Raw genomic sequence first — 26826 nt, forward strand, 5'->3', positions numbered from 1 at the left:
ATATGAATACATTAATTGTAAGGGATCTTACCACTCTCAGTAATAGATCATCCAAGCAGAAAATCAATAAAGAAACAAGAGCTTTGAATGACACATTGGACCAGATGGACCTCATATATATATACAGAACATTCCACCCTAAAACAACAGAATTCTCATTCTTCTCAAGCACACATGGAACTTTCTCCAGAATAGACCACATACTGGGCCGCAATCAGGGCTCAACCAATACCAAAAGATTGAGATTATTCCCTGCATATTCTCAGACCACAGTGCTTTGAAATTGGAACTCAACCACAAGAAAAGGTTTGGAAGGAATACAAACACTTGCAAGCTAAAGACCATCCCGCTCAAGAATATTTGGATCAACCGGGAAATCAAAGAAGAACTTAAACAACTCATGGAAACCAAAGAGAATAAGACATATCAGTCCAAAACCTATGGGATATGGCAAAGGCAGTTCTAAGGGGGAAATACATAGCCATCCAAGCCTTACTCAAAAAAACTAAAAAATCCCGAATACATCAACTCTCTTTATACCTTAAAGAACTGGAAAATCAACAACAAATTAAGCCAACCCCATGCACAAGAAGGAAAATAATTAAGATTAGAACAGAGGTTAATGAGTTAGAAACTAGAGATATAGTAGAACACATCAACGAAACTAGAAGATGGTTCTTTGAAAGAATTATTAAGATTGATAAACCACTGGCCAAACTAATCCAAAAGAAAAGAGAGAGGACCCAAGTTAATAAAATTACAAATGAAAGGGGAGAGATCACGACCAACACCAAGGAAATAGAAACAATCATCGGGAATTATCAAGGGATGCCTGGGTGGCTCAGTCTGTTAAGCCACTGCCTTCGGCTCAGGTCATGATCCCAGGGTCCTGGGATCAAGTCCCACATCGGGCTCCTCCCTTGGCAGGGAGTCCGCTTCTCTCTCTGCCTCTGCCTGCCTCTCTGCCTGCTTCTGTGCTCACACACACTCTCTCTCTCTCTGACAAATAAACAAACAAATAAATAAATAAAATGTGTTTTAAAAAGAAAGAAATTATTATCAAGAGCTATATGCCAATAAGTTAAACAACCTAGAAGAAGTGGATGCATTCCTGGAAACCTATAAACTTCCAAAACTGAAACCGGAAGAAATTGACAACTTGAATAGAACAATATCTAGTAACAAGATTGAAGCAGTGATCAAAAACCTCCAAAAAACATAAGCCCAGCACCTGGTGGATTCCCTGGGGAATTCTACCAAACATTCAAAGAAGAAATAATACCTATTCTCCTGAAGCTGTTCCAAAAAATAGAAACAAGAAAAACTTCCAGACTCTTTTTTGAAGCCAGCATTACCCTGATCCCCACACAAGACAAAAACCCCACCAAAAAGGAGAATTTCAGACCAATATCTGGATGACTATGGATGCCAAGATTCTCAACAAGATCCTAGCTAATAGGATCCAACAGGACATTAAAAAGATTATCCACCATGACCAGGTGGGATTTATCCCTGGGATGCAAGGGCAGTTCAACATTCACAAATCAATCAATGTAATAGAACAAATCAATAAGAGAAGAGAGAAGAACCACATGGTCCTCTCAATTGATACAGAAAAAGCATTTGACAAAATATAGCATCCGTTCCTGATTAAAAAAACTCTTCGAAGTATAGGGATAGAGGGAACGTTCCTCAACTTCATAAAATCTATCTATGAAAAACCCACAGTGAATATCATTCTCAATGGGGAAAAGCTGATAGCCTTCCCTTTGAGATCAGGAATACGACTAGGATGCCCACTCTTGCCACTGTTGTTCAACATAGTACTGGAAGTCCTAGCAACAGCAATCAGACAACAAAAAGAAATAAAAGGTATTCAAATTGGCAAAGAAGTAGTCAAATGCTCTCTCTTCACAGATGAGAGAGGGAAAACCCAAAAGACTCCACCCCCAAACTACTAGAACTCATACAGCAATTCAGTAATGTGGCAGAATACAAAATCAATGTACAGAATCAGTTGCCTTCTTATACACTAAAAATGAAAATATAGAAAGGGAAACTAGAGAATCAATTCCATTGTGCTATAGCACCAAGAACCATAAGATACCTTGGAGTAAACCTAACCAAAGAGGTAAAGATCTGTACTTGAGGAACTAAAGAACACTCATGAAAGTAATTGAAGAAGACACAAAAAGATGGAAAAAAATTCCATGCTCATGGATCAGAAGAATAAACATTGTTAAAATGTCTGTACTGCCCAGAGCAATCCATACTTTCAATGCCATCCTGATCAAAATTCCACCAGCATTTTCAAAGTGCTGGAACAAATAATCCTAAAATTTGTATGGAACCAGAAAAGACCCCAAATTGCTAAGGAAATGTTGAAAAAGAAAAACAAAACTGGGGGCATCGCCTTTCCTGATTTCAAGCTTTACTACAAAGCTGTGATCACCAAGACAGAATGGTACTGGCATAAAAACAGACACATAGACCAGTGGAACAGAGTAGTGAGTCCAGATATAGACCGGCAACTCTATGGTCAAATAATTTTTGACAAAGCAGGGAAAAATATCCAGTGGAAAAAAGACAGTCTCTTCAATAAATGGTGCTGGGAAAATTGGGCAGCTATGTATAGAAGAATGAAACTCAACCATTCTCTTACACAAAGATAAACTCAAAATGGATAAAAGAACTCAAATGTGAGGCAGGAATCTATCAAAATCCTAGAGGAGAACATAGGCAGTAACCTCCTTGACATCAGCCACAGCAACTTCTTTCAAGACAGGTCTCCAAAGGCAAAGGAAACAAAAGCAAAAATGAACTTTTGGGACTTCATCAAGATCAAAAGCTTCTGTAAGCAAAGGAAACAGTCAACAAAACAAAGAGGCAACCCGCGGAATGGGGGAAGATATTCGCAAATGGCACTACAGACAAAAGGCTGATGTCCAAGATCTATAAAGAACTCCTCAAACTCTACACCCAAAAGACAGATAATCACATCAAAAAATGGATAAAAGACATGAACAGACTATTCTCTAAAGAAGACACACAAATGGCTAACAAACACATGAAAAAATGTTCATCATCATTAACCATCAGGGAAATTCAAATCAAAACCACATTGAGATACCACCTTACACTAGTTAGAATGGCCAAAATTAACAAGACAGTAAACAACAAGTGTTGGAGGGGATGTGGAGAAAGGGGAACCCTCTTACACTGTTGGTGGGAATGCAAATTGGTGTAGCCACTTTGGAAAAGAGTGTGGAGATTCCTTAAGAAATTAAAAATAGAGCTACCCTATGACCCTGCAATTGCACTACTGGGTATTTACCCCAAAGATACAGATGTAGTGAAAAGAAGGGCCATCTGTACCCCAATGTTCATTGCAGCAATGACCACAATAGCCAAACTGTGGAAAGAGCCAAGATGCCCCTCAACAAATGAATGGATAAAGAGGATATGGTTCATATATATAATGGAATATTACGCCTCCATCAGAAAGGATCAATACCCAACTTTTGTATCAACATGGATGGGACTAGAGGAGATTATGCTGACTAAAATAAGTCAAGCAGAGAAAGTCAATTATCCTATGGTTTCACTTACTTGTGGAGGACATCAGGAGAAGGAAAGGAAAAGTGAATTGGGGGAAATCGGAGGGGGAGACGAACCATGAGAGACGTGGACTCTGAAAAACAAACTGAGGGTTTTGGAAGGGAGAGGGTGGGGGGATGGGTGAGTCTGGTGGTGAGTATTAAGGAGGGCATGTATTGTGTGGAGCACTAGGTGTGGTGCATAAACAATGAATCTTGGGGGGCAACTGGGTGGCTCAGTGGATTAAAGCCTCTGCCTTTCGGCTCAGGTCATGATCCCAGTGTCCTGGGATTGAGCCCCACATTAGGCTCTCTGCTCAGCGGGGAGCTTGCTTCCCTTCCTCTCTCTCTGCCTGCCTCTCTGCCTACTTATGATCTCTGTCTGTCAAATAAATAAATAAAATATTTAAAAACAAACAAACAAAAAAACAAACCAAAAAAAAAAAAACCAATGAATCTTGGAACACTGAAAAAATAAAATTTAATTTAAAAAAATATAAAATAAAAAATTGCAAATAAAAAAAACCAAAAAACAACTAATGAGCAGGCAGAAGTGTCAGCCTCATTTTTTTGCAGAACTTTGGAGTCTAGTCAAGAACTTAAAACAATCAGGGGTATGCTTAGTGAAGAAAGAAGCTGCTGCTTTGCAGTAAGAGAGAGTGCTGGCCTCTCTTGACCTCACATGGCCTGCTGACCATCCCCCACAACCCTGATCCATGGCAGCCATGAGGACTAAGCCCACACTCCTGGTACAGGATGCTAGTGCCACAGGAAACAATGGAGATGTTATTCTCAAAGAATTGTCATTGTGGGTCCCAGCTTGTCTGGTGGCTCCGTGAAGGAACGTGCAAGTGTTTGCTTTTATTTTGCCTAACTGGAAACGTTCCTAGGACAAAGGTAGCTGCCCAGGAGGCTTTTGTGGTATGCATTTAAAGAAAGAAATTTTAGGGGCACCTGGCTGGCTCAGTCAATGCAGCGTACAGACCTTGATCTCGGGGTCGTGAGTTAGAGCCCCACATTGGGTGTAGAGATGACTTAAATAAATAAACTTAAAGAAAAAGAAAGACATTTTGTCTCTGGCAGCCTGCAGTTAGTTGGGACAACCAACAGACTGAAAAGCCTGGGAAAGAAGAAATTGGGAAAGGAGATACGTGAGGGTGGGGGGTGGAGGCACTTTAATCAAGAAGGCCACACAGAATGTCAGAGCTAGGCACGTGGTCATAAAGGCCTGAGAAGACCCTCAGCTTTTATCTCCGACTGGCCTTCAGGCTCCATGCACGCTGGGAGCAAAGACTAAGGCAGCATTGTAAGCAGTGTGGGTTAAGCACTGAACTCATGCCCCGAAGAGGCCGGTCTGCAAAGACTAAGAGAATTTTTTTTTTTTCTTTTTTGCTCCAAGTGTTGAAGGAAACTGTCAAAACACCAAGAGACCATGACTGCTAGGTTCACTGAACACCGCTTTCACATAACAAATAGTTTAGAGAAATGGTAAAAGAGCAACCAATAACAACCCACAAACAAGCAGGGGCAATAAACCCTGAGGAGGAGAAAACATCTGGTCTCCAGAGCTGTCACACTATAATATTCAAAATCTCCAGTTTTCAACCAAAAAATTACAGAGCATGCAAAGAAACAAGAAAATATGGCTCTTTCACAGGGGAAAAAAGGAAATTACAAGTGTCCATGATGTTGGGGCATTGGACTTACTAGACAAAGACGTGAAATCAACTCTCTTAAATATGCTCAAAGAGCAAAAGGAAGTCACAGGAAAGAACCAAAAGAACCAGGAAAACCCCATCCCACCAGATACAGAACATCAGTAAAGAGACAGAAATTGTAAAAATGAACCAAACAGAAATTCTGGAGGTTAAAAGTATGATAATGGAAATGAAAACTAACTGAAGGATTTCAACTGTAGATTTGAGCCTGCAGAAGAATTAGGGGACTTGAAGATAGATCCATTGAGATCACCCAATTTAAGAAGAAAAAAGAGAAAAGAATGAAAAAATAACTGAACCCAACTTAAGACACCTATGAGACACCATCAAGTATACCAACATATACATAATGGTAGTCCCGGATGGAGAGGACAGGAAGAAACTAAAAGAACGTTTGAAGAAATAATGCCTCCAAACTTCCCAAATTAAATGAAAATCATGAATCTAAATATCCAAGAAGTTCATTGAGCTAAACGCTAAAAGAGTGAATACTAATAAAAATAGAGAAACATATACTAGCCAGCATCTAAGCACACAAAAATGTACTATAAGTATTTGTTGGATCAATTTACAAATGATGTTGAAGACCACTATTGCCCATGTTTCACGCTGCCCCAACCTACTTTAAATCATCATATCCACTGGCTGGTCATGTGTATATCAACAAGAATGGCAGTTCCCAGGGAGAGGACAAGTGAATTCTAGGGAAACTTCAGCACACTTTCACCACCCTGAACACAGTTCTCTTTGAGGTTACCGGGTCCAAAGCTCACATTTTTTACACAGAACAATCCTTTGGAGGAAGATTCTAATAAACTTTTGTTAGTTGTTTCTCTACCCACTACTTCTTTCCTTTTCCTTAACAATCTCCAGATTCTACCCAGAGGACATTAACCCCAACTCTAAATTTAGAAATGGCTTCTAGTTGTCTGCAGGTGATCAATCTTTTATGTCTGCTTTGACCATCATGATTGGCTTAGTGATGCACGCATGAAGCAAGAAAGGCAGTAGAGACCAAAAAGACCATGGCTAGGCTGCTGTGTGAGCAATGGGGAAAGTAAAAATCTCTTTTTTGCGTAGTTTGTATCTGGAACCATGTCACTCCAAGAACCGGTCACCTTTAACAGTAAGGGGTGAGTCTGCTGAGAGAGCGAGGAGGCACAGACATGGACTGGAAGGTTAAAAAACTGGTTCCAGGCCGCCTCACTTATTCCTCCAGCCCAGTGTTTCCCAAACTTAAGTAGGTAATAAAATCCCAGACCCCTTTTTAGTTCTGCTACATCAGAATCTCCAGGTTAAGTCCTGGGAAACTGCTGTAGTCTCACCTGAAGCCAGCCCTAATGTTGAAGCTTTCAGAAACACGAACCAATAAATGTCCTTTATAATTTAAGAGAATTTGAGATCAGCTAGTTACTTGCCAATGAAAGCATCCTGACTGGTAGAAGCCAGCTAGATTTGTTTCTTTTGGGGGTTTCCCTCTGTATAGAGAAGTAAGCATCAGCTCTCAATGGATTATGTTATTTACATGTCTCTGATAAAGTTCAAAGAACAAGCTCTGGCTTTTCACAACAACCTGGAAAAAAACAGGTTGAGAAATACATCTGCTAATCTCTCTTCCCTCCCACTGCTCCTCCCTCTGGCTCTCCTTTCTTAGATTAATAGGGCCCTAGGAGATCTTTTCAAAGAGACTCCTCTAGAGGCATCCAGAATCACTGCTAAAATTTGAAACCCAGAGTCTCTCCAGGATGTACCTCAGCGCTGTAAATCACCGCATTCCTCTAAGTGATGGAAACAGCATTCCGGTCATCGGTCTTGGGACATACTCAGAACCTAAGCTGGTAAATTTCTCTCTCTCTCTTTTATTTTAATATTTTGAAACTCTCCTAGAATCTTTAACTCATTTTGAGTGGATCTCATTGATTTACTTTTTATAATGAAAGTTATCTCCAGAGTACTATTTGGCATTATGAGTACTGAGCCAGAGGTTAAAACTTTATCAGTTTATAATTTAAAACTATCTTTAAGCTTAGAAGATAGGACCTTTCTTCTTCCTTTGATGAAATTTAGCTGAATACGGATTATTAGAGTGAACTGAGGCGCATGAAGTTTGAGTTTACCACTTGTGGGGTTTTTAAAACTTTTATTTGAGAATTTCCAGTTCTAACAAATACTTAGTAAAAACCTCCCAGGTTCTATAGCACTAGGCTATAGAAGCTTCGAATATGAAGGGAACAGTGTCTGTGCTACCTAGGAATTAGAAATCAAATAGAGGAGGCAGATTCTTTAATAGCTAATTATAGAATGATGAAGATAAGAATAAATGCTATCCTAGAACTACAAACTATTTGTCCGAAAACACAGACAAGAGAATTGTTAAATTTGACCTTCAGGATTGAGTGGGCTTCCATTTAAACACAGTTTCTACTTATAAGAAAAATATCTTTCTGCTTTCCTCATTGCAATTCAAATTTAATGCTGATTACCAGAATAAACCATCATATGTGTAGAAATGCTACCAGATTTGTAGCATTAGATCAGATTTGTGTGATCACGTAGGAATGACCTCCGGAAAGCTAACTACGAGTTAGAAGGCAGAGAAAGAGAGCTGAGGCAGGGCATTTGGGGCAAAGGAGAATTACAGAGGCACAACGATAAATGATATGTCCAGCAAAGGCCAAGCCCGCAGTGGCTGGCACAAGGAATTAGTGGTGGAGGCAACGGCAGCTGGCTCTGGAAATGCAGGTTGAGACTAGATCATAAAGGACCTTGAATACCATGCCAAGGAGTTGGAACTTCACTCTGTATAAGAGGAGGAATTCTGTGAAGTTTAGAAACAAAGAAAAAGCATCATGAGATCAGTACTTTTGAAAGATAATTCTGGGGCAGCATAGAGAATGGAAGACAGAAAAAGAAAAATAAGCCTAGAGTAACCAGTTAGTTAACGAACTCTTGTATCACAATCCCACATTCCACTGCAATTGCCCAGTCCCCTTGTTTTTGATAATGCAAAGGAAAACCACTGTTGGAACAATTACCAGGGTCTGAGTCATTGGCCCCTTCCTCTTCTTACTTTGCCCATTATCTGTCTATGATCTCATTCACAACCTTGGCTCAGACCACATCCATGCAGAGACACCTATTTCCTATTTTGGGGGTTATATGTCCCCATACAACTGTGGACCGGCTACATCAGAACCACTTGGGGATTTAAAAAAAAAAAATACAGATCTTCAGGCTTCGCCTCTGTTCTATTGAATCTGGATCTTAAGGGGTAGAGACTGCACTTAACAAGCTCTTTGGATAATTCTGTTGCACAGTCAAGTATGTACTCTGTCTTCCTTGGACACCTCTAACTCAAGATGACAAAATTACACTATCCATCTCTCCTTCCCCCAGCCCCTGAAATGCTTCTCCTCCTAGAAAATAACACTATCACTTTGAGCCCCCCAAGCCAGAAGTGTGACCATATTCCTTCATTCTGCTCTCTTCCGCATGTTTCTCCTTGTCCACATTATATCCAAATGATTGCTATTCAATTTATCTCAGAAATATGTTTTCAGTTCACACCATTCTCTCTATCTCCTTTGTCACTGCCTTAGTTCAGGTTATTTTTTTTTTTGAAGATTTTATTTTTATTTATTTGACAGACAGATCACAAGTAGGCAGAGAGGCAGGCAGAGAGAGAGGAGGAAGCAGGATCCCCGCTGAGCAGAGAGCCCGATGCGGGGCTCGATCCCAGGACCCTGGGATCATGACCTGAGCTGAAGGCAGAGGCTTTAACCCACTGAGCCACCCAGGCGCCCCTTAGTTTAGGTTCTTAATTTATCAGTAAGTTATTCTCCCAATTTTCTCCCCTCTAATTCATGATCCAAACTGGGGCTGTCAGGATCTTTCTCAGACCCAAATCTGATCATGTCACTTCTGTGCTGAATTATTTCAGTGGCTCTCTACCAATTACAGGGTAGAGACCCCATTCCTTACCTTGCACACTGAGCTTTCAAGGTTCAGTCAAGATCCATCTGCCCAGCATAATCCACCACCCTTCTTCCACCTTTCACTCTGTGTGTAAAACATAACCACCTGAGTTCCCGGAACAACTATCCCATCTCCATGCTTATGGACATGCTGCCTTCTACCTGGAACACCCTTTCTCTTGGTTTTTCACTTAGTCAACGTCTACTAAACCTTCAAGACTCAGCTCAAGGACACCACTCCTTAGAATCCCATCCCTCCAGCCACCACCACTTGTCCCTCTTGTGTGTTCACATGGACCCTTTTACTTGACTCTACTGTAGATCTTATCACACTGGATTGTAATCCTTGTTTCTCTACAATCTGCCCCCACAAGACTGTGAAATCCATTATGAAAGAGAGAATGTCTTGTTCAGTTCTGTATTTCCAAGGTAGTATTTAATAAGTAATGGGTATTCAGCTGATGCTTTCCAATTAATTAGTTTATAAAAGGGGATCTCTATGTTTGTGAGCATGTGAGGCTAGGAAGATGTAAATAGACATGACAGTAATAGCTAACACTTTGAGGACACTTAACATGCACCAGGAACTCCTTTGAGGGCTTCACATTACATGTATTTTCTAATGTAATCCTCAAGACGTTATGAAAGATATACCATGTAACCCCATTTACAGATGATAAAGCTGAAGTATAGAGAGATAAAATTGCTCCAAACTTACAGTGCTAGGGAACAGAGTTTGGATTTGAACAAATGTACTTTGGGTCCAGACCCAATATTCTTCTTTTTTTTTTTTTAAAGATTGATTGATTGATTGATTGACTTGACAGAGAGCGAATGCACAAACAAGGGATGTGGCAGGCAGAGGGAGAGGGAGAAGCAGACTTGCAGAGGAGCAGGAAGCCCCAAGCAGGGCTCTATCCGGGGACCCTGGCACCATGACCTGAGCTGAATGCAGACGCTCAGCTGACTGAGCCATCCAGATGTCCCCCAGATCCAATGTCCTAATCCCTAAACTCTATTGCCTGTTAAGAATATATCTAATGTCAATGAAACTGCAAATTTCTATAACTTTCTGTGCATTTCTATTTATGAAAGTACATAGGAATATACATCCTGAAAGTATGTAGAATGTATGTGTGTGTGTGTTTGTGTGTGTGTGTCTGTGTGTCTGTGTGTGTGTGTGTGTATCCTGAAACTCAGTCGGGCTCAAAGTGTTGTGCCTAACAATAAGTACTATTAAGTACTTTCTGGGTGTCTAGTAATATTAAATGCTATAGGTTAGAGACATTCAGAATCATGTGTTATTTCCCCAAGAAAGAGTTATAATTCACTTCAGAAGATAAGACATACACCAGTTAGACAATATGATGTAAGAAGAATACTATGAGACATGAAGATAATGCATACACCAACTACATTTGTGATCAGAAATATTACCAACTGTAAAGTAATCAATGGAGTTAATGGTCTCACAAAATCAGAAACTCTGATGTCACGGAAAATATACCACATGTATCTGTAAGGTTTGTTGGGCTGCAGAGGGAGATGAGGGGTGGGGAGAATGGATTATCTCACGTAAAGCAGATTCATGGCTTTCTATTCCAACCTATGCAAGTGCTAACTCCTTTATCATCTTCCCAGGACTGATGAGGCAGGAGCTAGAACTACCCATGCCCAAGTCAGCCACCTTGAAATTAAAGTACTCAATTCAATTTAACTTCAGAATCAGTCTTAGTCCTAAAGGCAAAGTCTGCTGCCAAAATTAAGTTTTCTCAACTTGGCATGCCTGAGAGTCTTTTCAAACCCTCATTCCACAAACAAAGGGTAGAAGGCAAATGCCAGGCTGAGGTAACTCTTTACCTGAAATTCATTTGTGTTTTGTGTTTGGGGTCCTGTCAGTCAGTATCTGTCCTGGGATCCTGTTCACTTTTTACAGAGAGGAGAGTGCCGGGGAAAGATCCCGTCATATCTTCAGGGGGAGAAAGGGTGAGAGCAGACGTGAAAAGCCAAAGTCAGAAAGGCTAACAATGTCTCCTCTGACCTCTGCCCGGGTCAGATTCCAACAGAGCGTGTAGAGACAGGAACTGGAAAAGCAACTTGGAGGAACAGTACCATGAAGCTGTCTGAGGGGCCCCAGCCCAGCTTCTCCTGTCTTTCAAAGATTTTTCTTTCTCTTAATGTGCCCAAATTTCTTAGGAAGGTGTTTCATGCCTGTAGACTCAGAGAATTTAAGATGGGACCAGCACTTAGTGTCACCAAGCGCTCTGTTCATTACGCCACCTGGTGATGACTAATGAAAACTAAAAACGTGCAAATTATCTAGATGACTTTTTTCCTTTTGAAAGCTTCCCGGAATATTTTCATCCAGGAATGCGATAGTTTATAACAGCTTCCCAACAGATTTCCCTCTAGCTCCATCTGAGAAGATCTGACATGTGACAGTTTGGATCTTACTCCTTTTTTCAGTTTTGATAGAAATTAACTCTGTTTTTATGAACATCAGCCCATGGAGTTAATAGCCCATATTTATCAAAAACTTCAAGTAAAACTCAAGAATGTTACCAGATGTGCAAATGACACAAGTCCAGGACCATTGGTAAATGTTTTTACAGAGAAAGAGACACATATGACTAAAATATAAGGAAAAGCTGAACTGCTTTAAGAGATGAAACTTTCCACTTTTCACTGAAAAGTGAAAGTAGCAATGAGCGAGTCAGTTACAAGGTAGATCAAGAAACATCAAGTTATGAGAAAGGAGTGGCCTAGGAAGTGGATTGGGGGTTGTAAATGATCCAGTATTCCTTCCTGGGTGGTCCTCATTGAGATTTCTGTAGCTGCAAACAGTTTTCATAGTCTGGAGAGTGAGCCGAAGGCTTTGTATCTGGGGCAAAGAAGAGGTGAAGTCCAAACCTTTCGTGAGTACCAAGGGGGAGCCTTAAACATCAAGTCCATTCTGCCCCTGAGCTGGAAGGGGATGGGAGGCACAGGCTTAGGACTGTTCTCAGGATTTTGCCATCCTTTAAATATCCCATGCTTTCTCCTCAATGCCCATCGAATCCTCCTCCTCTTCTCAACCCAAGGAACCTTGTTTCACTTTGTTCTCATACCAAGCATATTTATTATACACTGGGAACCACATGTTGAAGGAAAAGAATAATGCAATGACACTTGTTACAGCTTGAAAAGGAGAACTTTATTCACAGGCACGTGCTGTCATGATAGGTCTAGGAACCACTGTGATGGGATTTTGCATGAGGGGGTGCAGAGAGGTTGAGCCTCTACTCTGAATCCAGCATGGGCAAGTTGGAATTTACAGCCAAGGTCAGTGGATGGAAAATTACTGAGAGGAAACGTCAGGGATAAGGGGGGATTCTTGTGAGCCAACTAGACATCACCCGGGCTGATGGTGGCAGATGATGAACCTGACTACACAGGGAGGGGGATCAGATATGGCGGGTGGGGGTTGTTCCTAAACAGACTTATCAGGATTCTTGCTGAAGTTGAACGATGCAAAGGCAAAAAATCTTCGTCTTGTGATTGTGCTTCTATAGCCTCTACCTAAAGAGACCAGGAACCAGGCAGGAAGTACGATCAAGTGTCCTGGGGAGCTAAGTCTATTTCTCTGTTTTGTCCTGCTTTTCCATTCTAATGCAGGCACGAGAGCAAGAATAAGCAGAACCAGAGGTCCACTTGACCAGTCCAAGGATAGCGACTTTCTCCACTACAGCCGATTGTATGCATAAGCAAGGGTCCAGCGTGCCCTGATTTTCTCACAGTTTTCAGGAAATCTTATAAAGTAGTTATTAATTTTTAAGTAGTAGCAGCTCATTTAGAGTTTTGTAAAATGCTCTGTGGGCGAATATTCTGAGGGTCAAGAATTCAGTTGGTGTTTATTTTTACTTTTAATATAGTGTATGTACTTAGTTTTTTTTATTTTATTTTATTTTTTCAGCATGTTCTGAGTTCTTTCCAGTACATGGGATCTCCTCACCCTCACACACATGCCACAGAAGACTTGGCTTTAAAAAAATCAAACACCAAGAAATGGCCTCTGCATTTTGTTTATATATGTATATATTGCCTTCCTTCTATCTATCTATAGATATATATGGAATATGGTGTGTATGTATACATATATATACACACACACACACCATTATATATATATATATATATATATATATATATATATATATATATACCATTCCTCTCCAGAGTTAATTAGTGCTGTACACCAAGCCGCAAAAAAATGGTATGGGGAGGGGGTGCCATTAGGGGTAACAAAAAAATACCAGGGCATAAAACATAGGTTTATTTTTCAAAAATATTAACCTGCCCAAGTTACAGTGAATTAAAATGAGAAGAGACAGAACACATAGAGATCAGGCGAGAAGGCCTCCATAATAAATCAGGCAAAAAATAACAAAGACTTGAACATGGTTGGTAGCTGTGAGGAAACTAATTTGGCAGGAGCCTTGGAAGGAAGTAACTTGGCTGAAGGCCACACACCCCTGGGAGAAGCTCTCCAAAGCTGGCGACCACTCGGATCTAGGCTAAGGAGAACAGATGGGAGACCCAAGGCCAAAAATGAGGTTTTAGACCAAAGTTCTTCAAATCTAAAGCTTTGAAACTTACTGAGTCACTTACCTTTTATTTTTGATCTACCTCCTTTTCTTTTTTTAACAGTTAACATTTTGAAAGACAATGGACTTAAGGAGGGACAAATACTTAGATAGCTAATATTTCTTTGCTGTAAGATCTAAAATTAGAGTATACCAAACCCCAGAAACTCTGGGTGTGTCTTTTTCAACCCGAAAGCCTTTCTCCCTCATGACATGATTGCTCTTCTAATTTTCATGGTGATGATTTTCTTGCTTTTTTCTAACAGTTATACAACTATAACATTTCTATACAATTTTTGAACTTTATATAAATAGAAACACTGGACGTACTTTTTTTCTGCTTCTTTTTCTAAATATAATGTAAAATTCACCCATGTTATTAATCGTGGTCTTTGGGCACCTGGGTGGCTCAGTTGGTTAAGCCACTGCTTTCGGTTCAGGTCATGATACTGGAGTTCTGGGATCAAGTCCTACATCGGGCTCCCAGCTCCGTGGGGAGTCTGCTTCTCTCTCTGATCTTCTCTCCTCTCATGCTCTTTCACTCTCTCTTTCTTTCCCAAATAAATAAATAAAATCTTTTAAAAATCATGGTCTTTGACCATTGTTATTGCTCTGTAATTGCTTAATTATAAAAATATGTTGGCATCCGTTTTACTGTTGCTGGGCATTTGAATTGCTGCCAGTTTAGGGCTTTGCAGACTCTATTCCTGCAGATTCCTACACAGGTCTTATTGTACACATGCATGAGTTTCACTAAGATGTACACCTAGGAGTGGGACTGCTATCCCATTGAGTACAGTATCTTCAATTTTAGGAGATGATGTCAATATAAATAATTTCCAAGCTATTCATATAATTTACACTCCTTCCAAAATTGTATGAGAGTACCCCTGCTCCACATCCTCACCAACATTTGGTGTCATTTTAATTTATGCAGTTCTAGCAAGCGTGGAATGATCTCTTATTGTGGTTTAATTTTCATCTCCTTTACTCTAGATGAAACTGGCCAATTTTTCTTTTTTTTTTTTTAAAGATTTTATTTATTTATTTGACAGAGATCACAAGTAGGCAGAGAGGCAGAGAGAGAGAGGGAAGCAGGCTCGCCGCCGAGCAGAGAGCCCGATGCGCGGCTCCATTCCAGGACCCTGAGATCATGACCTGAGCCGAAGGCAGAGGCTTTAACCCACTGAGCCACCCAGGCGCCCCCATGTTTTTCATATTTTTATTAAACATTTTGGTATCTTTTGCAAAGTCTGCCTTCTGTGCATTTTTCCTTATTGGACTTCTCTTTTCTTATTGATTGTGGATTTGTAAAAGATCTGGTATCAGTCCTTTGTCAGTTATACCTCCGTGAAAATACCTCTTCCTATTTGTTTTTTTACACTTTTAATGATGTGTTGACAAAGGAGTTTCTTGGCTTCAATGTGGTCACGTTTATCACTCTTAATGTATCATTAATACTCTCTGTAGCTTAAGAAATCCTTCTTTGGGGCGCCTGGGTGGCTCAGTGGGTTGAAGCCACTGCCTTCGGCTCAGGTCATGGTCCCAGGGTCCTGGGATCGAGCCCCACATCGGTCTCTCTGCTCAGCAGGGAGCCTGCTTCCCTTCCTCTCTCTCTGCCTGCTTCTCTGCCTACTTGTGATCTCTGTCTGTCAAATAAATAAATAAAATCTTTAAAAAAAAAGAAATCCTTCTTTACCCTGGTGTCTTGGGTTGGCTACTCTGGAGAACAGCCTCTAAGAAGACTTGCATGCAGGAGGCTTAGTGGGGAGCAGTCTCAGGAATCAGACCTGCAGGGGAGTAAGAAAAGTAGGTCTGTTTAGTGTAAAGAATTGCACTGTGATCCATTTGCTCATTAGTCCCACAGGGAGCTCTGGAAGGGTGCTATAGAGCTGGGCTAAGTTGAGGTGAGAGAGCCTGGCTGTTGTGCCCAATATCATTCATAGAGGGGATCAGATGTGAGTAACCAGCAGCCAACCCGGCTGGCAGCTGAGCAAATGAGTGCCTCTATCCTGTGGTACACCGCGACAGCCACTACATTTTACCCCTGGTGCCAACTGAACCTACTGGCTTTGTATGCTGAGTTCACCCCTGGGAAAAGCTCTTCCAGAATTTTGTTTGGTCTGTCTCCTGGAAAAGTTTTTAAAGAGGTAGGTTAGCAGGATGAAGTAGCTCCTGTGACTAACAATGCCTTCAGTTTGGAACGTATCTCCCTCCTGGACTACCCATTCTAGATTTCTCTCCTCCATAACCAACATCTCTTTTGATCTAGGAGGCTTATGAAATATCACAACCTACATCTTCATCTCTCAAGTTGTCTGAGTCCCTGGTCCACTTCTCCTTCTCAGATCATGGCTGCTGCTCTTATCCATTGACTTTCAAAAGTGGGAAGGGGTATATCATTGGATGGCCTAAGTGCCCAGTGTTTTCCTCCCTGGCTTATCATGTAACAGTGAAGGAGGCGTATCTCTTCCTGGGATATAGTTACTTACCTCTGCCTGCCAGTATGGCGACACCTTTCCGCAAATACTGAACTCCTGAAATAAGGAGCCTGGGTTCCCCCTGGGAACTAAGACTAGGAACTAGGATCCACAGAGCCTTAAATTCACGGGTGAGAAGTATTCATTTTCTAAGTGAGTCAAAGGGAGTAATGCTAAGCTGAACCACTTCTACTGTGTTTTCAGACTTGTGTTTACTTACTGGGGACACAACACCGTCTAATGGATGTTGACTAGGGTATGCATTACAGCCTGGAAGATGGCAGCGCATCCTTATAGGACTCTCCCCTTTTTTAAGTGGAGGAAGGGTGCTGTTGACCATTTTAGGAAACAGAATTCTTTATTTCACAGATACCATCCTTAATGGTGGGTCAAAATTTTGCATGTAAGATTCTACTATCATATCATTTATTTAAGTCTCCGAATATGATATTCTATTTGATCTTTCTGAGTTTTCCTTAAAGTGAATTTTCTTAAAGAATCTATCAGAATGCACATACAGTTCTCTTATGCTACATTTACGAATTATAAAGAAGCATTTTTCTCACATCCATATTTCCAACTACTTCCTCCATATCGATTAGAATTAAGTCCAAAATAGTAATTCACCTCATTGCTGCTTCTGCCATCTGAAGGAAAATATTTTTAGCAAGCAAAGACTGTACCAGATATTCAGCTTTTAGAAAAGGCTCTTTCATGGTAGCCGAATAATGGAAGACTCTCACTACTATAACTTGCATCTGTTCCATGTCTTTAGGAAATAAAGTATCATTCGTATGTTACTTCAGGCTAAGTTAATACCATGCTCCCAACTTAATCTTTGTCTTTCTCATCTTCTTTATCCTAAATGTTCCGCCCTATGCCTCTTGTCTTGGGTTGATCTTTGAAAATATAAGCATATATTTTAATATGCATGGTTTTGGGGTTTTCCCCTTGTATTAAATCTCTTCATGTTCTATTCTTACATTTACCAATTCCAGCCACAAAAATTTCAGTGCTATTTCTGAGATTGTATTTACCATTCCGCATGAAGTTTTATTCTTTTTATTAATACTATGTATATGCTGATAATGGAAGTATATTTTTATGTTTTCCCTTAAATTTCTGGATTCTACCCCAAGCCTCCTCTTCCAGTATACTTTTGTTGTCACACTTGCTATCGTCCTTAACATCTCATTTTACAGAGCGTTTTGCAGAGCTTTTTGGCCTCAATTTCTATTCAAGCTCTATTAATCATGCTGTCAATTAAAAAAACTGAAGAGGAAAAAAAAAACAAACTGAAGAGGTATTTCTGATATTCCTGGAATGTGTGTCTCTTTTCCTAGCTGTTTGGTATTTGTGACTATGAATCTTATTTTCTAATACCATCTGTGTAGCCAATTTGTTCATTTTTCATATCCTCTTATTTTCCTAATAGTGATGACTTTCAGCTGAAGTAGGGAAAGAAAATATAATTTATGCATCCAGTGCTTTTTATTTCCAGCCCAGGACTGTAAAGTCACTAGAAATGTAAGAGATTTCTTGTCTCACTCAATCTCAATAAATCGACTTCTGTGGGCCAGAATTCACAGGTCTGTTGAGATTTGTCAAGCATTTGGTTAGAACACTGAAGATACAGAAGCAAGCACAAGTAGTTCTCAACATTTGTGAACAAGATCAGAATGATCACCATCTGAATAAGAGATCAATTAAAATCTGCAAATAAGATTAACCCTCTCTTCCTTCACACAACCTAAAAGATGATTTAAACATTTTATTCGGCAAGACTAGATGCTTGTCTTGATGGAAATATCCACCAAGGCTTCCATCTTTCCTTAAGAAAAAAATGTAACTAAAATGAGACACACTCATGTTTATTTAAAATGTCATCATAACTAAAGACCAGTGATTTATATGCAATCTGAAACATGGATAACTTACACTTCCAGTGTCAAGAGTTTGTCAGGTTTTTTGGTTCTATCAACATCTGGGAGAGAGTATATTCTTATGTTTCATGCAGGTTAATAAAATGAACAAACATTTGGCTACCAAATTTAATAAAAATATATCTTGAAAATCTAACATGCCCCCCAACACTCTTCTTTCTCAGTTAATTGAGGAATAATTGATATACAATAAACTGTACTTATTTAAAGTATTCATTTTGATGAGTTTGACTCATATGTACACCCATGAAGCCATCACTATAATCAAGATGGTGAACATATCCATCACTGTAAAAGTTTCCTTGTGTTCTTTTATAATCCTTCCCTGCCACCCATGGCTGTACCCCCTGCCCCCCACCAGGTAATCATTGATCTGCATCTGCACTACACATTAGTTTCCATTTTCTGGCATTTTATATAAATGGAATCATAATGTTTTTATTTTTCATCTGGCTTCTTTCACTTAGTATAATTTTCCTTATAGTCACCCACGTGGCTATAGCAGTACTTCATTTCTTTTTACTACTGAATGATATTCCATCCTGTGGATGTATCTCTGTTTATCCAAAACTTTGATTTATAATGGAGCTTTCTTCAATGAACTTGTGCCTTCCTATAACATAGATGTCATGAAATCTCTTGTCAGTGGTAAAACTGATCAAGTTACATTTCTGAGGCCTCAAAGCTAGGGCAGACTTGGTATGGAAGGAGTCCACCACTGAAGGTGGGAAGGAAACTCTCTGTGAGGTCAGTGTCCTCAACCTCCAGACACCATCTTCCAATCACAACATGTAATTGGGAATTTGTCTTTTGTTGTAAAACAATGTCTATGTGCAGAGCATTCTGATGAAGAATGATTAAAGGAAAGGTCCTTTTCTCTTCTTCCCCACCTTGCCTTTTCAGACCCCTAAGGGGACCTGTGCGAAGTCAGTGAAGACTGCCATCGACGTAGGGTACCGGCACATCGACGGGGCCTACATCTACCAGAATGAGCACGAAGTGGGGGAGGCCATCAGGGAGAAGATAAAAGAAGGAAAGGTGCAGAGAGAGGATATTTTCTACTGTGGAAAGGTAAGATCTTTCCTTCACCCTCTAATTCCTTATATTAATAATGGGTCTTGTATCACTTTTCTCTGTTAAAGAATGTTGGGCTCACCAAAAATAGTGAGTTCTCAACTCCCAAATTCCTCATTTGTGCCTAGAATTCAGGGACTGATTAATTAGCTTGTTGAAGGTTAGGGCAAAACTCCTTCTTCATACATGGGCATTGATTTAAGACAATATGGGAAGAGCCAGATCTACAAAGCAGAAGAACTGGGGAGTAGAGGCAGAGGGGGTGGTGGTGGTTCATATTACATAAGCATTTGCCAAAGCTTTCTTTAAAAGGGCAGCCTTCTTTTTTTTTTTTCTATGCCTATTTGTCCATAGATCACTGTTTTTTTGTTTTTGTTTGTTTGTTTGTTTTATTGAGCTACAATTCACATACCATAAAGTTCACCAGTTTAATCAGTGGCTTTTCATGTACTCACAAAGTTGCATAACCATCACTACTACCCAATTCCAGAATGTTTTCATCACTCCAAAAAAGAGCCTCATACCCACCAGTAGTCACTCCCCATTTTTCTTTCACCCTCTCCAGTCACTGGCAACTACTGATCTGCTTTCTGTCTTTATAGTTTTCCTATTTTGGACAACTCATACAAATCAGACATATGATACGTGGCCTTTTGCATCTAGCTTCTTTCACTTAGTGTAACATCTTCTAGGTTCATTCATGTTAGAGCATGTATGAGAATTTCATTTCTTTTTTTATGGTCAAATAATACTCTATTGTGTGGATATATGACATTTCCTTTATATCATTACTTTTGAGCATTTGAAATTTCCAGTGTTAGAAATCACTATCCACTGAAGAGCAATCAGAAAGATAAAGCATCAAGAAATACAGGTTGCATATTTCCAGGCAGCTTTGCAGAAATTAAGCTGTACAACTTTGGAGAACATGTAATACAATTCTCCTGAGTGTTCTAAAAGAGAACAAGATACTGCTTCTGACTTCATCCACTCCCCAGACACCCCCTCCTCCTAGCTCCCTACTCAGGCTCCTTGCCAAGCTCCCGAGGAGTTTGTGGTGCCCCAAGTCTCCAGCCGCTTACAGATTATCATTCCAAGGGGCCACATATAGCCTCTGTCCCAAAATATCAGCCTGAAGCTTTTTACTTTATCATAGCTTTACAATTTTGATTCCTTAAGATTTTATTATTACAGTCTCTCCTTAGAGTAAATACCAAAGATTAACCTGGTGCTCCCAAATGTTTCTGGTGAAAAATTTCTTGAACTCAGATCCTGAGAACTTAGACCAAAGCAGCCTGCCCAAAGCGAGGAACAGTTTTGAAGATTTATGTCTTACTCAAAAATTTTTTTAGACTTTTACATCCCCCCCATGATATATTCTTATTTGTTTCATTTTGTTTCAGTGTAAAGATTAGGTTTTTAAGTTACCACTGAGAAAAATAAACCAAAAAACTTTTCTTATCTCCCCTGGTAAACAGTTAATGTTGTTGCAATATCTATCATATTGGAAAAATTGAGCCAAATTATGTCATCTATTTCATAAAGTTGCTATGAGTTAACATTTACAAAGCACTTCAACATAGTACCTGGCACTGAGCTAGGACTATATCTGTTTGTTGAATAAAAATAACGTGTATATATGGGATGGCAGCAATAACACACCAAATGGGCCCACAGTAATGACAAAAACACATTTTTCCACTACTCCTTCTACATTGTTTTTGCTTCTTTATGCATTTAAGGCAAGAAAAAAATTAAATTTTACCAATTTTGCTTGCCCTTACTTGTGACAAAAAGGGTACAGAAATTTAATTTTTTCCCCCAAAAAACACTTTGAACAAATTTGATGCTCCAAGAAAACATATAAATTATCCCAAGGTTCTGAGGCTCCCTCAGTGCCCTATGCTTTATAGACCCTGAAGGGATATATCCTCCAGTTTGACAATATAAGCCTTAATCCTTCATTATCTAATATTTTAGAGACTGAGTAATTTCCTTTTTTTTCTTTATTTCTTTCTTTCTTTTGTTAAGCTAAGTTTCTTTTATTTTTTCCAGCTTCATTGAGGTATAATTGACATATAACATTTTGTAAACTTAAGGGGTATACCATGTTGATCTGATACACTTCTGTATTTCGCAAAATGATTACCACCATTGTGTTAGCTAACACCTCCATCATATCACATAATTACCATTTCGTTTTTGAGGTGAGGACTCTTAAGATCTATTCTCTTAGCACCTTTCAAATATATAATATAGTAGTGTTAACTATAATCACTATGCTTTATATTAGATTTTATTTTATATTTATATATCTCATATATAAATTAGAAAGTGTTTAATATAATTAATTCAATCATATAAAATACATATTATATAAAATAATTATATTTATTATATAAAATTAAATTAATAATATTTATTTAGTTATTTATTTATATTGGATCCCTAAAATTTGTTTGTCTTGTCATTGAAAGTTTGTATGGTTTGATCAACATCTCCCCATTTTTTTTTAATTTATTTATTTGACAGAGAGAGATCACAGTAGACAGAGAGGCAGGCAGAGAGAGAGGGAAAGAGGGAAGCAGGCTCCCCGCTGAGCAGAGAGACCAATGCGGGACTCGATCCCAGGACCCTGAGATCATGACCCGAGCCGAAGGCAGCGGCTTAACCCACTGAGCCACGCAGGCGCCCCCTCCCCATTTTCATCTGTGGATAGCTGTGAAATTATTGACCTTTATTGGAGAGGCCCAGGCTGGGTCCTCCACACCACTATTTTGGTGATATTATTAGTTTAGCCAGAGAGCCAGTAATTTCATAGTATGAACTGGCAGAATTTCCCTGGGGTGTGAGTAGGACCAAATGAGAACAAAGGAGCAGAAAAAGGATATCTAAACATTTGCAATAACTTAAAGTTTCACCAGCTTCTGCACCACCTGTCCCAAGGTGAAGGATCTGGTGAAGTCACTCACACAACCATATTTCTTGTTCCACTAAAGCACATCTTTTATCACAGTGTCATGAAAATAAAGCGCTAAGCCCAACCCTCTAGTGAGATCCATGTTCCCTAGCTACACAATGAGGAAAAGCAAAAGTATTGAAGGTCAATTCAGAAGTTAGCAGAGAGCAGGGCAAGACTTTGTCCCTGAACTAGGTACTCTGTGCTTCAGGTGGATCTTCAAGTCTCTGGTACTGTGTTTGGGTAAAGTATATTCCAGGTGTCAAGAGTTGTATGAATTCATCCTATACCCAGATGACACTGCAGCATAAAGATATTTTTGTAAAATGAAATGAGTGAATAATGTATAGGAGTGCTTTGTTAAGAATAAAGGGCTGCATGGTTGTTTAAAAAAAACTGTAGATGTTAGTTAACTATCATCTTTTTATTCTTTCAGCTGTGGGCTACAAGGCATGACCCAGAGATGGTCCGCCCAACTCTAGAGAAGACACTTAATACCCTCCAGCTAGATTACGTGGATCTTTACATCATTGAAATACCCATGGCTTTCAAGGTAAGTGCAGATGCCTAAAGGTTAGGTCTCTGCTCCTTGGCAACAATTAGCCAGCAGCTGTGCCTGTGATGCTATGAAGCCAGTTTATTACTTATCACCATAGAGTGTTAGGGTGTTCTGTTACTATAAATCAGATAGTACTGACCAACCCCAACAAATGCCTACAAAGATTATGTGTAACAGACTCAGTCCTGGAACCCTAGTTTCTTGATTCATAATCCAATGCACTTGCTAATATATCTGCCCTTTACAACTGTCAAACCAACATGTAGTCTCCTGACTGCCCTCTATATTTTAGCTAGCTAGCATTCAGACACACCCTTCTTCTTGTTCACACAGTCATGAAAATGTCCCTGCAGAACATAATGCAAGATAATATATACAACTGAAAACTTGCTCACCTCCCACTCCCTCCAAAAGGACATAGCTCAAAGAATAGTCAGGTTTTTGGAGCCAGATCCAAGGACAGATTATACATGTGATATCTATTCTTCTAGTTCAAATTCACTCCTTCTTTGAACTTTCTCAGTCTATGGGCTTGTTAATTTAACCACCCACAACACACCTGTATATGCCCTGCTAAAGAGCTGTCACTGCCTTAAAATTTCATTGAGGGCAGGAGAGACTGAAAAACAAAATTGGCCACTTGTCCACAGGGTAAATCAGATCCTGCTGCTAGTCAGGAAGAACAAAGACTCTGCCAGTACAGTGGCCAGAATTCCTTTATGTAGCCAACCTGGCTGCCCCTGTTTTATTCTCTGGAAATACTTTCCTTCTCGGCTGTCCTCTGTGGTCACATCCAACACGGACTTCGGGAAACATTGCCCTTTTGCATCCTACTTCATGTACATATAGGTTTGGGGACTTCATGATGACCCTGGTAATCATAGGCTTTCATAGTTAAGTTCAGATTTCATGGACAAAGAAATATCCCTTAAAATGTAATATGCTTTCAGTAAATTCACATCCAGTCCGGTCCATGAATGAGTAATTAAAACTAGAAATCTAAATAGGGTCACATTTCCTATATCTAACTTGTGGCCTAAGGTTTCTGTCTCTTAATCAAGAACTTCTTTATTCTACTCATCTGCCCCATCTTCAGCTTACCGACCTCCATCTGACGTGAAATAATATAAAACAGGCACAACTAATGTGTTCCTTGCACCCGGTCTGTATCTCATTGGGTGCACCTTTGTCCAGTAGGACATCTGTGGCCAGAGATCTTGTCTTCAGACACAATCAGAATTCTCCAAAAGTCCATTACTTCCCTCTAGGATTCCTACCTTCCTGCTTTGGCTGTCACTAACTTCTCTATCTCTCGAAGGCTCAGATCTGAACCTCTGTCATCTTGGACGACATCCAGAAGTACAAAGTACACATTTTAGAAAAATAACAACTTACCTCTCATTTTACAAGCCCAGTAGCAACAAACAGATCTTTCTTCAAGACCTACCTGAAGACTGCAGAAATGGCCAACAAATTCTAACACCCAGTGGTTTCCTAAGTCCCCTAAAGCTCCAGTCTTAGTAGGCCCATCTGTCTGCGTCTCAGGACAGAACAAAGCAACAATTTAACAGATTCTATGCTATTACAGGGCAGGGATTACCAGCAGCTGGAGATGGGATACTTCTCATGGTCTACAAACCCATGTTGACCTAACCAATTTCCCATTTTTGGCCCACTACTTGCCATAGCTCAGCATCTTTGTATTAGTCAGAACTTGTTATAAATGGCAGAAATCCAACTCAAATTGGTGTTAGCTAAAAAAGGAGCTAAGAATTCCAAGGGGTACCTAATTCAGGCACAGCTGGATCCGGAAGTTCAAACTATGTATCCAGCCCTTCATCTCTGTTTTGGTTGGCTTCATTCTCAAAAACCTTTCTCTATATGATGGCAAAATGACCATTGACATACCAAACCTACATTGTCAGCACAATGTGAGAATTCAGAGAAAGAGAGACCACACAGTAAACCTCATGGAGAAATACCGGCTAGCCTTCATTTGGTTGTGTTCCTATTACTGACTAATCCTTGCTAAGGGCCAAATGAGTGACTGACTGACATCTATGACCAAGAATAAGAGCCGGGTCAGCCCACCCAAACAACATGGAAAGAGTTCCTCCAGAGGGGACAGAGTAGGTATGATAGAAAACAAAATAGCAGGTATCTACTGTAGTTAATTAGAGGCCACTTAACATAGTGGTAAGGAGCATGGGTTGCAGAGGCAGGCTGCCTAGTTTGAATCCCAGCTATGTCATATACAAGCCAGATGACTTGGTCAGATTATTACCTGATCACATCACCTAAACACCAGGCAGTGGAAAAAGTCTGTATGGGCTTTGGAGTCATGCAGAAGGGGGAATGAATTTCAGCTTTATTATTTATTAGCAATAGTCACTTTGATCTTTCTTTCTTTCTTTTTTTTTTTTTTGTTCTTTCTGAACTTCAATTTCTTTATCAGTAAAATGGAGACAATAGCAACTACCTTGACAAGTGTGAGGAGTCATTAAATTATATATGTGACATTGCTGGCACAATGTCTAACATTTTATAGATAATAAATGAAAGATGATATTCTGAAATGTTTACACGGAAGGGAACGTTATTAATAAAATAGCCCAATAACCAAATTTCACAGAAGAGAAAGTTGAGGCCCCAGACAAGGAAGTAACTCACTCAAGTTTAAAGTTCATTAGAATGGGACCAGATGGTGGGTTCCCTGATGCCAACCCCATACTTGTTCTCCTACATGACACTGCCTTCTGCCTTGTCTTCCCAAACCTAGCAACCTTAATACTCTGTGGACTATAGTGATTTTTTTTAATTTCAGGTTCTTGGGAGTTGTAACTTTAGCCCTCATCCTCACACAGCTAACTTCACTCATGTTCAAATGGTAGATTTCTAAGCTAAGTCTTTAAGATTTGGAAAGAGCCTATATGTAAGAGTGAGAAAATTAAATTTAATTCTCTGTGGCTGACCAATGATTTGTAAAATCTTTTTGGGAAAGGTAAACAGAGAATTTCCACTCCTATTCTTAGATGGGATCAAGGCTCAAGGATACAGAGAGACAGTAAAACTTTTAACAGTAAGAAATTACGCGGTATAGGGGCACCTGGGTGGCTCAGTGGGTTAAAGCCTCTGCCTTCGGCTCAGGTCATGATCCCAGGGTCCTGGGATCGAGCCCCACATCGGGCTCTCTGCTCAGCAGGGAGCCTGCTTCCTCCTCTCTCTCTGTCTGCCTCTCTGCCTACTTGTGATCTCTGTCTCTGTCGAATAAATAAATAAAATCTTTTAAAAAAAAGAAGAAAAGAAATTACACGGTATAAATGACATTACTTCTCACATGAACCTATAATTCCTATAATGGAGAAATCAATCTTTGTAGCCAAAATATCACATGCTTTTTGAATCTTATATTTTTAACAAGAAACCTTTCTTGCTAAAATATTTTTGCACTTTAATATTTTTTAAATGTCAAGTTAACAAGCAGATACAATTTTAGAACAACAAAATAAAAAAAATCACAATAAGACATTTTTAAGGATTTTTTTGAAGATTTATTTGAGAGAGAGAGCATGAGTTGTGGAGGGGGAGCAGAGGGAAGAGGAGAGAGAATCTTAAGCAGACTCCATGTAGAGCTGGACAAGGGGCTCAATCCCAGGACCCTGTGATCATGACCTGAGCTGAAACCAAGAGTCTGACATTTGAGGAATTCAGCCACACAGGTACCCCACGATAAGACATTTTTAAAAGAAAGAAGTTACTGCTGAGCAGGAATAAGAGTCAATAGCATGGGTTTTTATAGGGCTGATTATTCTTCTAGCAATATCTTACAGTAAGGAGCAGGCATAGAGGACAAAAACAATGGGTTTATCAGAATGAATGGATTGGTAAAGTAGACACAGAT

The 26826-nt window shown here is 39.7% G+C and overlaps 1 protein-coding gene across 1 annotated transcript in view; it reads left to right on the forward strand.

Moving 5' to 3' along the window:
* Positions 1 to 6955: 6955 nt before the first annotated feature.
* Positions 6956 to 26826, forward strand: part of AKR1D1 (aldo-keto reductase family 1 member D1) — a 43236-nt gene continuing 23365 nt past the window's right edge. The window contains exons 1-3 of the mRNA XM_080818568.1: positions 6956 to 7152; positions 19237 to 19404; positions 22803 to 22919. Coding sequence (XP_080674694.1) covers positions 7060 to 7152; positions 19237 to 19404; positions 22803 to 22919 — 378 coding nt within the window. The 5' untranslated portion in view covers positions 6956 to 7059. The remainder of the gene's footprint in view (positions 7153 to 19236; positions 19405 to 22802; positions 22920 to 26826) is intronic.

The sequence above is a fragment of the Martes martes genome (genome assembly GCF_963455335.1).
Source record: "Martes martes genome assembly, chromosome: 11".
In the NCBI taxonomy this organism is placed as follows: Eukaryota; Metazoa; Chordata; class Mammalia; order Carnivora; family Mustelidae; genus Martes; species Martes martes.